Source organism: Dama dama, chromosome 4, assembly GCF_033118175.1.
Source record: "Dama dama isolate Ldn47 chromosome 4, ASM3311817v1, whole genome shotgun sequence".
NCBI lineage: Eukaryota > Metazoa > Chordata > Mammalia > Artiodactyla > Cervidae > Dama > Dama dama.
This window is the reverse complement of record NC_083684.1, coordinates 39,876,560-39,893,628: the sequence shown is the minus strand read 5'-3', so window position 1 is coordinate 39,893,628 and position 17,069 is coordinate 39,876,560. Positions and strand designations below refer to the sequence as shown.

The following is a 17,069-nucleotide window of genomic DNA, read 5'->3' as shown; positions in this document are numbered from 1 at the left end:
GCAATGTGGTAAACTGCAAACAACACAGACTCTTGGGTAAAAGACCTGGGTCTGGATGCTGGCTCTTCCTAGGAGACAGATTACATGACTACTGAAGATTTAGTTAGCCTCTCTGGGCCCCAGTTTCCTCAGCTGTGAAATCAAGCTATCACCAAACGCATTCCAATATCAAATAAAAGACTTCATTCACTCTAGTGCAGGATTAAGTGAATTACTGAGGATATAAATCATCTGGTACTAGGGGTGGTGATCAGGATGAAAACTAGTTTGCAGAAGGTCAAAACATATTTTAAACAGTCCAGAGTTCTGAAAATGTTCTGAATGTGATAGTGGTGATGAAGGCTGCACACTGTGTATATATTAAAAACCATGGAATTGAACAGATGCGTAAGATGGTGAATTCTATGTGAATTTACTACAATTTAAAAAAAGTCCAGCAGCATTGTTCTGGATAGCAACGGAAAGGCAGGTCAGGACTAAAAAGCTGGAATAAACAATACCCTCCAAAAATTTAGAAGGGTTCTCCCAAAGTCCCATTATTTAAAACAATATTCTGCAACATTGTTTTAAAAAAAAGAGGCAGACATTTATTAAAAATTATCATTTAATATGGGCAGAATATTTTGTTTATTTGAAAACATCTAAATTCTCCTAATGGAAAAGCTGAAGTCACACTCCTAGGCTACACTTCTGTTTTAATCTGAAGATTAATCTGCCTTCATATCTAAAGTTTTAAAACACAAAAGGGCTTATGTTGACTGTATACATGGAAAAAATGTTTCCCCCCATAAAAATAACCGGCCAGATCATTCCCAGACTTGGCCATATTCTTCTTAGAACACACAGTATGGCACAGGAAAGTCATATTAAGTCTGAAAAGCACAGTTTCACTGGCAAAGGCACATTTTAAGCATTACTTTAAATTCTTTGTTCCTAAATACACACCGATTTGGGAAAAGCCCAGCCTAAACTGGAAAGATCAGAGTAGATAATAACTTCCAACTACTTACATTGTATACCTTCATAAAAGAAGGTAACAATAACTAAACTCCCCACCAAATCAGTGTCTCTAGCATGAAGCACAGTTAGCTGGTCTGTGGCTTCTACTCTTCCCTAGAAAACTAAGTATCAAGGAAGTGATGTCAGAGAAAGTCTCAGAGCCTGCTCAAACTAAGTAGCACATTAAGACTTACAAATGCTTTCCTACCAGTAAAAAGGAGATAATAAAAGTATCGGTCTTTGTATCAATGAAAACAGTACCTGGCACATAGCCAGTGCTACAGAACTGTTTGCTATTACTATTCTAATTCTAAACTGAGAAAATAAGAGTACACAGTAGCAAAAGGAGTCCCATATACTCAGAGATAGTTAAAACAAACATTTTCTGCCCCCTAAAATGCCTATACTAGAAAGCTCAAAGTTTTCTGTAGGAGAGATTTTTCACATGACTGCCATGTATGTATACAGTACTGACTGTCTACTGTTTTCCAGATCTGCAAAGCTTTCCTAGATCTGCAAAGGTTTCCCAGGTGAATGAACACTGCATGTATGCTCACTAGATACATCCACATCCATTTCTTACTTCTTTATTTCAAGAATTACACTGATAATCATTCTGTTGCTTCTCTCTTATACAAAGGTATCTATTTACTGCTGATTTTCTATTAGTAAAATCAATTATTAATAAGATGTGCAGAAAATCCAAAGATTAAAAGTTAATGCCATATCAAATAGAATAATTTTATTTTACAATTTAAATATACACAGAAAAAATAAGAATGGCAATATAACAAAACGTTAACAATGGTTCTCTAAGTGGTAGGTTATGGATGATGATTCCACTTACATGAGGTACCTAGAGGAATTAAATTACCAAAGACAGAAAATAGAAAGGCAATTGTCAGGCGCTGGGGACACGGGAGAAAGGAGAGTTAGTGGTTAATGGGCACAGAGCTTTAGTATAAGGAAGATGATAAGAGCATGAATTTTAATATACTTAATGATACTGAACTGTATAGTTACGAACAGATAAAATGGTAAATTTTATGTGATGTGCATTTTAACATAATAAACAAAACAACAAGCTCAAAAAAAACAAACACCCAAAAACACATCAAGGGACTTCCCTGGCGGTCCAGTGGTTAAGACCCTGGCCTTTCAATGCAGAAGTGGTGGGTTCGATCCCTGGTAGGGGAATTAAGATCCTACATGCCACACAACACGAGTCAAAATTTTTTTTTGTTTAAAAATTAAGAGTTTTTTTTTTTTTAAGTTGAGAGGCACAATCGAAGGAGGCCAAAATCACTATATTAGGGGCAGTTTTGACAAAATCTGTATTTATACTTCCTAATATTTTATATGCAGTCAGAGATATTACTTTGCCAACAAAGGTCTGTCTAGTCAAGGCTATGGTTTTTCCAGTGGTCATGTATGATGTGAGAGTTGGACTATAAAGAAAGCTGAGCACTGAAGAATTGATGCTTTTCAACTGTGGTATTGGAGAAGACTCTTGAAAGCCCCTTGGACTGCAAGGAGATCCAACCAGTCCATCTCATCCTCTGTCGTCCCCTTCTCCTCCTGCCCTCAATCTTTCCCGGCATTAGGATCTTTTCAAATGAGTCAACTCTTCGCATCAGGTGGCCAAAATATTGGAGTTTCAGCTTCAACATCAGTCCTTTCAATGAACACCCAGGACCGATCTCCTTTAGGATGGACTGGTTGGATGGCATCACCAACTAGATGAACATGGGTTTGGGTGGACTCTGGGAGTTAGTGATAGACAGGGAGGCCTGGCATGCTGTGGTTCATGGGGTCGCAAAGAGTCAGACACGACTAAGCAACTGAACTGAACTGAACTGATATGCATTCAAGGCTAGCTACTTTAAATGTGACTCATAATAAAACTTCAATTGCAAAAATATCTGATAAAGAACATGTATTTAATACATTAAAAAATTCCTACATCTCAATAATAATTTGGTATCAAAATATAGGCAAAGGATCTGTACAGACACTTCGCCAAATGGCAAACAAGCACATAAAACATACTGAACATCCTTCAAGTCACCACAGAGATGCAAATTAAACCCAAAATGAGATACCACTACAAACTCACAAAAATGGCTAAAATAAAAAAAGACTGACAGTACCAAGTATTAGTAAAGATGTGAAGTAGCTGAAACTCTCATCGATGGCTAGCTGGAATGCAAAATTGCAAAGCCACTTTGGAGAACAGTTTGGTGGCTCAGACAGTAAAGAATCCACCTGCAAAGCAGGAGACCTAGGTTCAATCCCTGAGTTAGGAAGATCCCCTGGAGAAGGGAATGGCACCCCACTCCAGTATTCCTGCCTGGAGAATTCCATGGACAGAGAAGCCTGGTGGGCCACAGTCCACCAGGTTGCAAAGGATCAGACACAACTGAGTGATTAACAATGGCAGTTTCTTAAAAAGTTCATATTCATGAAACTAACTAGCCAGCAATTTTAGTCCTATGTATCTATCTACCCAAGATAAATGAGAACAAATGTCCACATAAGAGACTCAGGTATAAACATTAAAAGCAGCATAGTAGCCAAACCAAGGCGAAATAACTCAGATGGCCATCAACTGCTAAATGGATAAACAAAATGTGGCAGATTTACACAATGGAACACTGCTCAGTAAAAAGAAAAGATAAGAGAGTACGAAAAGGAAAAGAGACAATGGGTGCCTGGGCTGGGGGGCGGGAAGACTGGCTGCAAAGCACATGAGGGCACTTTCTGAGGTTACGGAAACAGTCTGTATCTTCACTGTGGTGGTAATCACACCGCTGACTGCACATATTTGTCACTGAACTGTGTATCTTAAATAGGTGAATTCTACTGTATAGAAATCATATCTCAATAATGACAACTGAAAAAAATCAATTACAATGGGAAGCAGTAAAACTGGGACATAGCAGCCCTTCTCAACAACTGATTTCTTTAGTTGATAACATCTTTATCCTTGCAGTGTTTGAATTAATCATTCAAAAATACTGGGGTAGGAAGTAGAAACAAAAAGGGGAAGATTAAGGATGTTTCTCTCAGACATACCATTCTGACTTTTCTAACTTGAAAAATATAATTGAGATATGGCCAAGACTACACTTCACACTAAATCCAGGCAAATAATGCAACTCAAGAAAAGGGGAAAAGATGAGCGCTGTATATCAATTCTATCTCAATAAAACTGGAAGAAAAAAAAGAAGATGGGAAAAAAAGAGTATATTGTCTTCAAATACTTCAGAGGGACATTTATCATATATGCAAGTTAATATAACTCTAACTGGAAGGTACTATGACATTCTAATTTTTAAACATTATTATTTATTCATGAAGTCAGTCTACTCTTCCTGGATTTAAAAATTGTTGAAATAAAACTTTTTAAAAAAGCCCAGATTACTTATTTCAGTGCACTAAACTGTTGATAACTAAGTGCTAGAAAATATACTTCATATTTTAGTTGAATTGAAGTACTTAAAAGTCTAGATCCAACAAGCTAGTTGTAAAGTTGCCTCAGTTTCTCTTGGGGAAAACCACATTCCAAAGTGTTACCACAGATTTCTTTTATTTGGAGTGACTGGGCTGTCTAAGAAGGAAAAGAAACTTGCTTCTGAGCTTGAATAGGAATTTCTCAAAGCTAAAGAGAGTGCTCTAAACTCTGCCAAATTGTGGATGGTATATAAACAGACACAATATTTATTTTGGGACAAAGATCCTGCAAGCAAGTAAGCAAACCGCTCCAGAAACAGCAGTTACGGAACTTTGAAGACAATTTTTTTTTTTTTTAAGACATTTAAAGTAAGAGTTTTTGTCTTCATTTGTTAAATCAAATGCTATTAAACTTTGCTTTGTTATTTCATGCTGATGAAAATGAATGATAAAAAGATTTTTAAGTATGAATGTTCAGAAAAGAAAAAGAAGTAAAACACATAACTTATCAAAAAGTTTAAAAGTTAAGTGCTCTGATGCCACTATATAACTACTCCCCATTTCTGCTATTGTTATCTATCAATTAAAATCATAAGTAATGAATAGCAATACAAAAACTATAGAAAGTTTAACCTCTTTTTCTGGGACCACATCTAATATATCTAGATGAAACTAGATAGTATATTCAATTTCCATAGAAAAAATGGAAAACAAACAATAGCACTATAAAGTTAATTTCTTCAGTTTACAAGATTTTCATACCTTCTAACTTCATGCTCACAAACTAGGATTATGCAGTAAGCATAATCATTAATTTTAAAATCTAAGGACACTTTAAAAAACACAGAATGCATGCAAAAACCATTAATCTGACCACTCAAGACTAATAACTTATGGTCAACCATAACCATTTGCATTTGTTTGAAATAAAAATTAACTGGAAATAAGTTCCAAGAGGAAAGATCAAAGGAACAGGGTGTTGCTTGGTCTAACAAAATTTCACACAGAATGATTTAAATTCTGATCTGTTGCATTCCTTGTCTTCTGACAGCTACATTAGAGGAAAGTGGTTTAAATTAAGGGACAATGATGAACATTTTGGCTGTCTAGGTTTATAAAATACCAGGATGGACCACTGGGGAAAGACATAGTCTCCCAACACCATACTGCTACTTGAAGTGAAGCTGACCTAAGGCCTCTATAGCACTGAAAATCCTTGATTATCTATGATCTCACTCTACAAACCTATCAAATAGTCTAGCTTTGGATAGGGCCTGACAATTAAGAAGGCATTTTCACATATTCTGGTACTTCATTTAATCCTCACATGAGGTTTATGAACAGGGAAGACATTCTGATTCCCATTTACAGCTAAGGAAAACAATTGTTGATTGTCTTCTGACAATCCAGACATATCCAGAGCTCTTTCCATTATACGCTATTATTTTAAACCTCTTCTAAGAAAGACCCTTAATAAAGAGTTAGCTTTATCTGTTAATAGCTCACTAGGTACCTGGGTGCAAAAGTTTTAAATATATTTGAAAGTCAGACTATAAAAGTGTGTGCTCTGACTTGATGGTCAGTTACCCACTAACAGACCTTTCTTACTGAAGACTCTAGGTTTGAAAATATTCCAACAAACACAAAGGCAGAAAGAATGAATACAAAGACTGATTTTGCGAAGCCCATTTTCTTAGATCATAAAGCCATATTTCAAATCTAAGAGAATATGGAACTTCTGTTTCCTATTAGCATTCTAATTTTTTTCCTGAATTCATCAGATTTAAGTGAACACTGGGAGCCAGCCTCTAAGATGGCCCCAAAGATCTCAGCCTCCTCCCATATACGTGAATAAACCACCCCCCTCCCTGCTGAGTGTGGGCTAGACATAGCGACTCACTTCTAATGAACAAGAAGAAAAAAGTGATCAGAGAATAAGTCATAAAAAGCAGGATGACCTCATTCTTTTTCTCTCTATGGAAAGGAATATATGACTAGGAATTGAAGCCACCAATCAAAAGTCATGTGAGTGAGTTTGCAAGGGGATCCTTTAGCTCCAATCAAGCCTTCAGAGACTGAAGAGCCCCAAGAGCTGGACTGCAAACTAATGGGAGACCCTGAGCCAGAACCAAGCAGCTAAGCTACTCTCAGATTCCTGTGGAAGGGCACAAGGGGATGAAATATTATCTGGACTGTGGGTGGTGTTTACATGGGTGTGTACATTTATTAAAACTCAAATTATACACTCAAAATGGGGGCATTATTTGGTAAATAAACTATACTTTCATAAAGCTGATTAAAAAAAAAAAAAGACACTGAAATCTTGAGATAAGCAGACAAAGGGTCACTTAGGAAAAAGCTGTGCCATCATTTAAGAAGTTACGGGTGGGTGCTGCAAACAGAAGCTGCAACAAGCTACCACCACAAACTCACATGCCCTAAACTGCTCAAAATTGCTCCACCCACAGCTTTTCTCATCTCAGATGACTGCAATCCTATACTCCCAGTTGCTCTAACCAAAAAAAGTTGGAGTCATTCTTGACTCTCACACCTCACATCCAATCTATAAGCAAATCCTGTTGGCTCTATCTCAAATATTCCTGGACTATGACTCCTCACTGTGTCCATTGCTACCACCCTGGTCTCTCACCAAGACTACCGTACCAGCCCAATGGGCCCCCCTGCTTCACTCTTGCCTGCTAAAACTGCTGTTAACCCGGCAGCTAGAGTGATCTTTTCAAAACTAAAGGCAGATCAGATAATTCATCTGCTCAAAGAGCAGAAACCACTCTCCACTCTACTCAGAATAAAAGTCCATTGTTGTTCCCATGGCCCCTCAGAGTCATGTAAACTGGCTTCTTGCTATCTCCCGAATCTCTTCTACTACTGTCCTCTCTGGTCAGTGTACTCCAGCCACACTGGCCTACTCACTGTTTAACACACACACTGTGCAAGCTCCCACTCCAGGGCCTTTACAAGGCTGTGTCCCCTGTTTGGATCACCTTTCCCTCAAATATCTGCATTGCTCATCATTCCCTATCTTCCTTTAGGTTTCTGCTCAAATATGACCTTCTTTACCCAGTCTTTCCTGTTTAAAATTGCACACATTCCCGTTCATTGATCCCTTATTTTATTCTAATGTTCCCCCCCAGAGCATTTATCACTTTGTAACATACTACATAACTTATAAACTGCGCATACTGCCTGTTCTCCCATTCCTTCCATAAAACAACCTGTAAGGCAGGATCTTTTGTTTTGTTTATTCATATATCAAGTGCCTAGAACAGTACTCACTAAATTACATAATAGGTGTTAAACAAAGACCTTCTGAATGAATGAATTTTTTAATAACTCTGCCAGTTACTGAGCTAAGCACTTTACAGACACTATTTTATTTAATCCCTAGGGCCACCCTGGGACACATGCATTAACCTCACCTTATAACTGAGGACCATAAAGATTAAACAACTTGTCTAAAGTTACAGAATAAAGGCTCAATTTCTCAAAGCTGGGTTTGAATGGGAAGAGAACTAAGCTGCTTTAGCACCTAACTAGGTTGAAAGCATGTGGAAGAAGAGACACTGATTTTGGATTTAGTATAAGGAGCAGAGGCAAATAATTAACATTTGGGGAAACTGCTTCAATTTGCTTTGCTTCTAGTCCTATGGGGACAGAAATAAACGATGATGGTTATCAGAAGAGAAATAAGAGACCCCAGAGCCTGAGCTCTATGGATGAGAAAACATGGGTTAGTATCTTTTCTCTAAATTCATTACTATACTTATCCCAGTGGTAAAGAGCGAAATACTAGCAGGGTATGGTTTTTTTTTTCTTAATGTTGTTGGTTTTTTTCATTAAAATGCTTTCTTTTTCCTAGATTCTACTGGTGTAGAAAGTACTGGTAAAATTATATTTGAGAAATATATCATCTATACACAAACATTTACCAGTTTAAATCTGAGGGAAAGATACAGATTTCTGCCAATATTACCATCCTTGGAACACAGCCACATTCATTTGTTTACACATTGTCTATGGCTCCTTTCACACCGTAACAGCGAACTTGAGAAGCTGCAACGGAGATCATATGCCTGCAAAACTGAAAATATTTACTCTGGCACTTTACAGAAGAAAATCATAAAACAAATATTAATAAAATGTAAGTTCCCGTATTTCTTGCATCAGTTCTATCATTTTTCTTGGTATATTTGAAAACACTTTCTCTAAGTTCTAGAACAAGCTATCTAAGGTTTTTGTTCTTGTTGATCGTATAACTAAAAACATCTCAACGGCTTAAGTCCAAGGAAAATATGGTCTTCAATCTACTAAACAGATATCATTAATTCAAGCAAACATATTCTAGTAGAATTAACACCCATTTAATAGTTTATTAAATACTAGAAGATTTTAGTAACATTGAGATGTCAGTCATGAAATCCTGAAAGAGTTTAGCATAAAAGTTGAGAGGAAAGAAATTTTTTGGTTTATGTTTTTAGTATCTGAGCTAGCAAGTTAAACTTTAAGGAAGTGTTTGGAACAAGGAAAAAAACAGTCACACATTCATACACCAAACAGACAAAAAAGCAATAATCACACACTGTCATTACTTTCCAACTTCTCCTTTATATATTAATAATTACCAAGTAGTAAAACCTGGAACATTTGCTTTTAATCTTCCAAGCAAACAAGTCTAACACATAGAAAAGCAAACTTCAAACTTACTACTCATTTTAAAATTCTATAATCTATTTTCCCTCTTCCCATCACAAAAGAGCAAACTTTATTTCACAAAATTAAAGGAAAAAAAGCCACAACTCTTCACTGTATATGTACAAGATATGAAAATCCTTTTTCTAATACAGCCCAATACGAAAATCTTTTAAGTTCCTCAAAGGAATATTTAGATGATCCTTATGTTTCGCAAATAAAGTGATAGGTTATACTATTCACAATGACACTTAGAAAACAATTTTAGCAAGTTAATAAAAACAGGTATAGAAACATGCTGCAAAGTAAACAGGAGAAAGACTGAGTACAAAACGAGGTAAAAAAAATTTTTTTCTTTAAATATTTTATTTCAAGAAGTCAGTTTCTACATTAAAAGATGAACTAATCCAAGACACTATTCATTAACATTTCATCAAAAGCACATAATTCATTTAACTTAGATTTTAATAGGGCTCTCAACTTAAACATCTCTACCTATATTTTTCATATCTTTGATCTAAAACTTCCTACATACAAATTTTAAGATATTTGTTTCCCAGAAGCTTTTCCTCAAAACAAAAAAATATTTCCATGTTAACATTTTCATATTTTCTCAAAATTAAATTTGCTACATTAAAAAGTGGAAATCTATCCATGAATCATTTCTAAATACTACTAAATTTTAAGCCTAAGTCTTTTCCCATTTTTCTCTAATTTTCATTTTAAAAAAAAAACACTATAGTTACACACATTTTAGTAAAACAAAGAATTTCTTGTCCACACTTTTAAAGGAATTAAGTTTCAAATGTTACATATAAGAAAGCACACTACTCTCTTTAAGGGTGAGAACTTTCTGTGGCAAATGACATAAGCATCATATTAGCAATGAAATTATATAAAACACTTGATTTTTAAGAATTGTATTATATCTTTTTAATATGGAATGAAAGCAAATCTGATCACATGTCTATAATCAGACCTGTGATCTCTTTCTTAAAATATAAATCATCAGGTAATTGCTAATAGTAAAACAATCCACAGTATTTCAAATTGCAAAGAAATGTTTCCTACCTTGCCTGCTTCTCTTTCTAAGTCGACATACTCTCGGCTAGGTGTTTGTCGCTGTTCTCCCTGCCAGCTGGCCGGAAAAAACTGGAGAGACAGATTGGTTCCTGTGGCCACAAAAGCCTTTTAGAAAAATCAATACAAACAGGATCAGGAGCAGGACATTACATAAATTATGCAGGCAGTCATTTATTTTTACATCAGTTTCTTTCTTAAGCCAGGCAGCACCAAGATTACTTAAAAGTAAAAAAACATGCACTCATCATTTTTCTTAAGTATTAAGTTACAAACATCTGATTCCATTTTGAGGACATTTGCCATTGGCTGCTTAAATATAAAATCAGACATGGAATCAATACTTTCTTTCAGGTCATTTTTTGCTGACGTTAGTACAACGCACTGCTAATGTCTAACCAGAAGCCCCCATAACTACATTTAAGAACTTGTATTTTTAAAAATAAAAATCACTGAAGAGCTGAATATTTTGAATTTTAAAGCATACCACAATCTGAAGTTGTGTAAATGAGACACTTTAATTTTTCTTGATTTTCCATGCTCAAAGAAACACTATGCTTCAAAAACCATGCTAAAAATGCACTTGGAGATGACTGGAAGTGAAAATATCTCCACGATATATCACATTGGGAGGATCTCATTATCATGAATAAACTGACCAAATATCATTTCCAATGATTTTTAAAAACCAAAATTTATAAGATGAAGATAATATCCTCCATTATGGTTTTCAGTAGAACTCACTCTCAGAGACAAAAATTCCAGTTTCAGGAAAGGCTCAGCTTAAAAAACACAGACTTTTTCATCCCTATAGGTGTCTATTTTATCCAGAGTTTCCCAAATTCCAATCACTTGCACACTGAATATAAATAAATGTTAATTAACTAATAGCCCACTATTGAAAAAAAAAATGCATTTGGGACTGTCTCTCCTCTGATAAACCATACATTAGCATGTGCTATGACAGTACTCATCTCTCTAAAACCTTGGATGAATTTTTAAAAATGCATTTTCGAAAATCTGACTTTAGGAAAACTGGATCTGACAATAACAGAAGAGTATTCATCTAATATTTATAAAACATTTGGATGGCACAGCTCGACAGAACAATCTAAAACCATTTCAATAAAGTGTCATTCTGTGTAGCCCCAGAGCAATTTAACTCTATACTTCCCCCTAGTTAAAAATGGAAGTAACACTGTCCCTCTTTCCCAGGGAACATCTAAAAGAAATACATAAAAAGCATTAAAAAAATTCTGCATGTAAACTCTTTGTTGAAATCAGAGAACTTTTTGTTTTAGTTTACTAATTAAAATTCTAAAACATAATTTGTTTCCAAATATAGAGTCTTCATCTGAAAGCTAGGGGTGCACATTCTTGGGCAATTTGTTTAAACCATTAGCTGATTCAGCTATCCACTAGTTCCCCCGAAGATAGGGGCTTAGATTCTTTACAGATAAAAATTACAGCACTTCCTATTTCTATGATTGATACTAGAAGGTACAGTGGTCAATCTAACTGCTAAATCTCTATAGATACCTTTAATGGCATTTCCCTAATCACTGGGATACCTTTTCTTGTGGCAAATACTTATATGAATAGAGACTGAACAAACATCAATATTACGATATTAACCCTAAGAACTTTGCCAACTAATAGCATAAGTTTAAAAAACAATCACTGAAGTGAAAAGCAGACACTAGGAGGCAAACTGCCTAGGCTGACTTGAGGCAAATTACTTCACTCTAAACCTCAGTTTCCAGTACTTGTCAAGTGTTTAGAACACCACCCAGTAAATGCTACATGTATTTGCTAAATACAATGAGAAGTAATTCTTAGCTGAAGAAGATAGCCAATTCTTTCAGTCTCAGACAGTGAAATTCACAGAGCAGAATGGTGACAGATAAGAGAGCCTGCCCATGAATGAATACTCTGCCAAAATCCGGCAGCCATGTTTCTTCAGTAGTCACCTAGTAACAAATCCTTCTGTCACAGTGTATCCCAAATCAGCTCCCGGCTAAGTAAAGACATTCTGCAACTCATTACCTCACCTCCCGCCTGAAGGCCAACCTCAGAAGATTTCCTGCTTCATCACTTCATGTCCATTATCTCATCAACATACCTCTCTGAGACTGGAGAAGTGGTAAAAACAGATCACACTCCAGAATATCATTTCTCAAATTTATTTGACCACAGAACTCTCTTTTTTTAATGGAACATCTACAATACATAGGAGTTGGGAAAATTTTGTTTGAAAACATAAAAATCCACATTGGTAAAAATGGCTGTATGGAGAATTCTCAGAATGTCCTGATTATATTTCATGAGGTTTCATTAAATTGTAAAATAGCACACTTGTGCCAATCCAACATACCTTTTATTCTTCCATCTTCAAGATTAAAAACAGCTTTTATCACTTTCACAGTAGTCACCATACCTCTCATAAGTATTTTTTTAATTAACCATTAGTGTTGAAGGTATCTCTTAATACTATAATACAAGAGCTTATATAAGGAATAAATCTGATTTTACCAAACAGACTCTACCCCTCACCTATAATCACACTTATCTCATGCTTTGATATAGAGTCTTGCTAAGTTTTATACCTAAGAAGAGATGAGCATCACAGCCTTATGTTGCTTTACATCTAAATACAAAATAAATTCTTCATTAACCTCACTGATAAGGTGTTCATAAAAAAAAAAGAAATAAAAGGGGGGAAGGGTTGGACACAGTTTGGAGAACTATATATTTTTATCATACATGGCTGCTATTAAAATAGAAGCAAAAAAAAAAAAAATGCCTTTCCCTACCTATTTTCCACCACCAAATAAGTAAAAGCCACAGCCTGTTTACAAGTCATAAGGTAAATTTGGGGCATTAAATGAAGTAACCTTTAAATTCAAATAATCAAGTGCTTGTGATGCAGAAGATACTGGGCAAAACCCATACGAAGGGGGCATATATGAAATTAATGTGGTCTCTATCCCCTAGAAGCTAAAACTCTGTTAATTTAAGTATGGCTAACATTGAATTAAAGGGAGAAAACTGGAGAGGAAAAAGTGAAATTCCTTCCAAATACAAAGTTATACTATTCAACGCATTAAACTGTGCTGTCTTAATTACAATTCTTAGATGAAATTCAAACTACTTATCTTCTTTAACCTAAATACTTGTTAGAAATTAAGAACTTATTAAAATTTGTAGGATCAGATTTTTGGAAGAAGAGAAGGCCTAGAATTAGAATGTCTGATCTATCCCTGAAGAGGAATTTATAACAAATACAAGCAACCTATAATACTGCTATAACAGGAAACTCATGTTATATATGATATAGTAATTCAAATATACTATGAATTCATATATATTCAAATACACTTAAATTATACTACCAATTCATAATCACATGCAGTAAAATTTGACAAGACAGAAAATACCCTATTAACTATATTTCCCTAAAAAATTAACTATATTTCTCTAAAAAATTAACTATATTTCTCTAAAAAATTACAATAGCATTTTATAGCTCATCTTTTATACTTACATCAATTACTTCCAAGAAATCCATTGGTTGGGTATACCATCCACCTTTTCCAAAAGGAAATCCAGACAAAGGATGATATAATCACTGAACCAACTAAGTAAGGAAAGATTCCTCTACCACTTAGTGCCAAAACCAAAAACTATTTGTCCTATACATCTGAATCATATAACAATTACGACTACTCAAGCAAGTGGGCTAAAAGCTAGACATTTTCTTTTATAATGTGCAATAATGACCAAATATTCTAGAGTTCCTAGTAAAGTTGGCCATATCTTCTCATTATCTGTAATACAATTTAAAAAGCCTTTGTCTTAAACATCAAAATATTTTTAAAAAATAAACTTGATTTCAGTGATGAAAAGGGAGAATTTTATGATATGTGAACTATGTCTCAATAAAAATATTCTCTACTGCACAGGGAATGGGAGACGCAAATGGTTCAACATGTCTTTCTATTGTTAACCTAAATTCAAACTGCGCCTGTAGCTTCAAGTGTGTGAAGGTGCAGTGGCCCAAGTCATGGAGCAGACAATCAGATTCCATTATACAGTTCCTCAACTTCTTAAAAAATTAACAACCAGTCTCCTCTCTTTAGTTATTTCCGATGCACTTTTTGGCTCCATCATTCTCTCATTAGCACCTCCAACAGGACAAACCAAAAGGAGATGAGGCGAAGTAGGATACCTGAATTTTTTTTCAGCATAACGTTTGGTGGAGGTAAAGCACCAAATCTAGCATCTAAAACAGGGCCTCAAATCGACTGTGGGTTTTGCAAATCCATGCGATTCTTTAAAAACTGCAGGCCTAAGCGGGATATGTTTTTTAGGTTTGGAGGGAAAAAAAGGTTGCTCTCCGATGCGAAGAAAAGATGGCACGTTTTGGGGGGCTTCTTTTTTTCTCTCTTAGGACAACAGATAACTGGATTTACCCTCTGATTTATTCCCAGCTCTACTGAAAAAGAGATAGCTTCACACATAGATTTACGCAAAATCTAGCCCCCGACACAAACTATCGCCCAAGAAATGATTTTGAACGAAGCCCACTTCTTTTTCCCTACGGGCGTTTTCTTCCTACTAATATCCCGACCCTTTCTTTTAATCAGGGTCACAGCCTATATAGTGACCTTTCCTGGTTTAGTTGGGCTCGGATTTGAGATCCACTCGCGGCAAAGTGTCCGCCAAGTCGTGTGTGGGAAACATAATCCACCCGCCGACGGCCACCTGGAAGCGTCTCCCCGCGAGGACGCGGCCCGCCAGTGTCTGGTTTCGCATTTTGAATCCCGAGTAGGAAGTGAGACGGCGCCCGCTCAGTTCCGGGAGCCGCGGCGTCCGCGGCGCCGTCCGGAACCGGCCTGGGCCGCGGCGGCCCCAGTGCAACAAGTGACCCGCGCGCGCCTCACTCCCCCGCGCCCCCGTCCCGCCGACTTACGATTTCCGAGCGGCCGTCGCGGCAGGCGTTCTGGAAGCGCGCCTGGCGCTCCTCGTGGGGCCGGTCCCTGAAGCCCGTGTACTTAATCTGCAAGGCAGAGACGGCCCGAAATCAGAAGCCAAATCCGCGCCGTCAGCCCCGCGCCGCCCCGATAAGGGCAAGCAGAGTCATCGGGGAGACGGCTGCCCGGGCGAGATTGCCCCTCCGCGGGCGCGCCGGCGCGGGGATCCCCGGGGCCGCACCGCCCAAACTTTTCTCCGCCCGGGCCCGCTCGGGGCGCGCCGCGGCCTCCCCGCCGCCCGCCTGCCTCACCTCACATTCGCGGCTCAGCTTCCTGAAGAACTCCTCGTTCTCGAACTTGCTTCTCTGGTCGGGCACGACGCGCGGCATCTTCCCGCCCTGAGGCCGCGCCGGCCGCCGGGCTCCAGGCTTCCGCGGGCACCCGCTGGCCGGCTCCGCGCTGACCGACTGACCGCCCACCCGCGGCGCCCTGACTCTCGCTTCCCTTTGTTTCAGGCGCCCGCCCGCGTGGGCTCCCGCGCCCGGGAGTCTAAGGTGCCGCCGCCCGCTCGAGCCCAGCCCACGCCGCCGCCGCCGCCGCCTCAGCCGTTGCCTACCGCCCGCGCGGACCCAACATTCGCCGCCCCCGGCCGCCGCCGCCGCCGCCGCCACTTCCTCTCACCGCCCACCTCGCTAGCCCGCCCGCCCCGCCCCCGTCGGCCCCACCCCTCCTCCTCGCGCGCCCGCCCGCCCCAAACTCCGGCAAACAAAACGCACCATTCACAACTCTGCGAACCGCGCCGCGCATGCGCCGCAAGTCTGCTTGCGGGGCCGCTGGGCTGCGGCGAAACCCGGCTCCTCCCGGGGCGCCGCGCGGCCCCTTTTCCCCTGGCCCGCCCGCTGGCGACTTCGTTCAGTGGGGGATCTGCCCCGTTCTTGGAGATAGGGAGCGGCCCGCGCGAGTCCTTCCTCTACACTGCCTGCAACTTTTGGGCTTCCCAGCAGCGCAGAGTAACCCCAAATTGTCACCTGAACGCCAGGAAACTTAAGTCCCTGGAGACTTGAAAGAGACTCCAAAGTCTCCTTTGGAAGCGTAAGTCCTTGGAGATTCCGAAAACCGACCAGAAGGGGTGCAGACTGTGCACATCAAAGACTAACGGTGGAAAGAGACCAAACAGATCCAACTGAATCCGCATCATGGTGGAAAGGTCTGAGTTGTTGGACTCAGAAGGGCCTCAAATGGGACCTCACTCACTCCCCTGCCTGCTGGCTGGGGCCCTTAGATAGGCACTGGATCACAAAGCCTCAGTTTGCTTTTTTCCAAAATGCAGGCATTCACAAGCTCGCAGTATTAGCTGGCATGAGAGCTTTTATATAGTTTTAGCACATGATGAACACTCAACAAATTTAAGTTTTCAAAGAACAAGCTGAATTAATAACCCAATACCGGTTCATATATTCACACAAATGTACAATCAAATCCTAAAAAACAAGATCCACAAGTTCTAGGGAAGTCATTTAGCTCAGGCTGGAGACAGCCTGACATGGGATTTACGGCAGAGCTTTACTCAAAGTTGGTCCTCAATAAATTCTGATCCTTAAAATCTCAGCTTGTCAAAAACTCAGTCCAACTATGGCAAAGAGGTGCCAATTTTGACAGTAGCTGGTCTTATAGCAAAGGATTGTAAGAATGCACTTACAGGAGTAAGTGCCAAGGGCAATTGGCAAGGTCTGCCTGAATGCAGGATTTGGCAGACTTTCCCAGCCCTTTCTAGTCCAATCCAATCTCATTTTTACAGATACAGAACTGAGCTAGGATGATGGACTATCCTGGTTTTAGCAATGGGAGTCCCATGTC

The 17,069-nt window shown here is 38.6% G+C and overlaps 1 protein-coding gene across 2 annotated transcripts in view; it reads right to left on the bottom strand.

Annotated features, from left to right (window-relative positions):
- Positions 1-15,820, bottom strand: part of CBFB (core-binding factor subunit beta) — a 47,914-nt gene extending 32,094 nt beyond the window's left edge. The window contains exons 1-3 of one of the 2 annotated variants that reach the window (XM_061138686.1): positions 15,524-15,820; positions 15,212-15,298; positions 10,231-10,347 (exon numbers count right to left, since the gene is read on the bottom strand). In XM_061138686.1, coding sequence (XP_060994669.1) covers positions 10,231-10,347; positions 15,212-15,298; positions 15,524-15,601 — 282 coding nt within the window. In that variant the 5' untranslated portion in view covers positions 15,602-15,820. The remainder of the gene's footprint in view (positions 1-10,230; positions 10,348-15,211; positions 15,299-15,523) is intronic. The other variant, XM_061138687.1, reaches the window with a different exon arrangement.
- Positions 15,821-17,069: the final 1,249 nt, after the last annotated feature.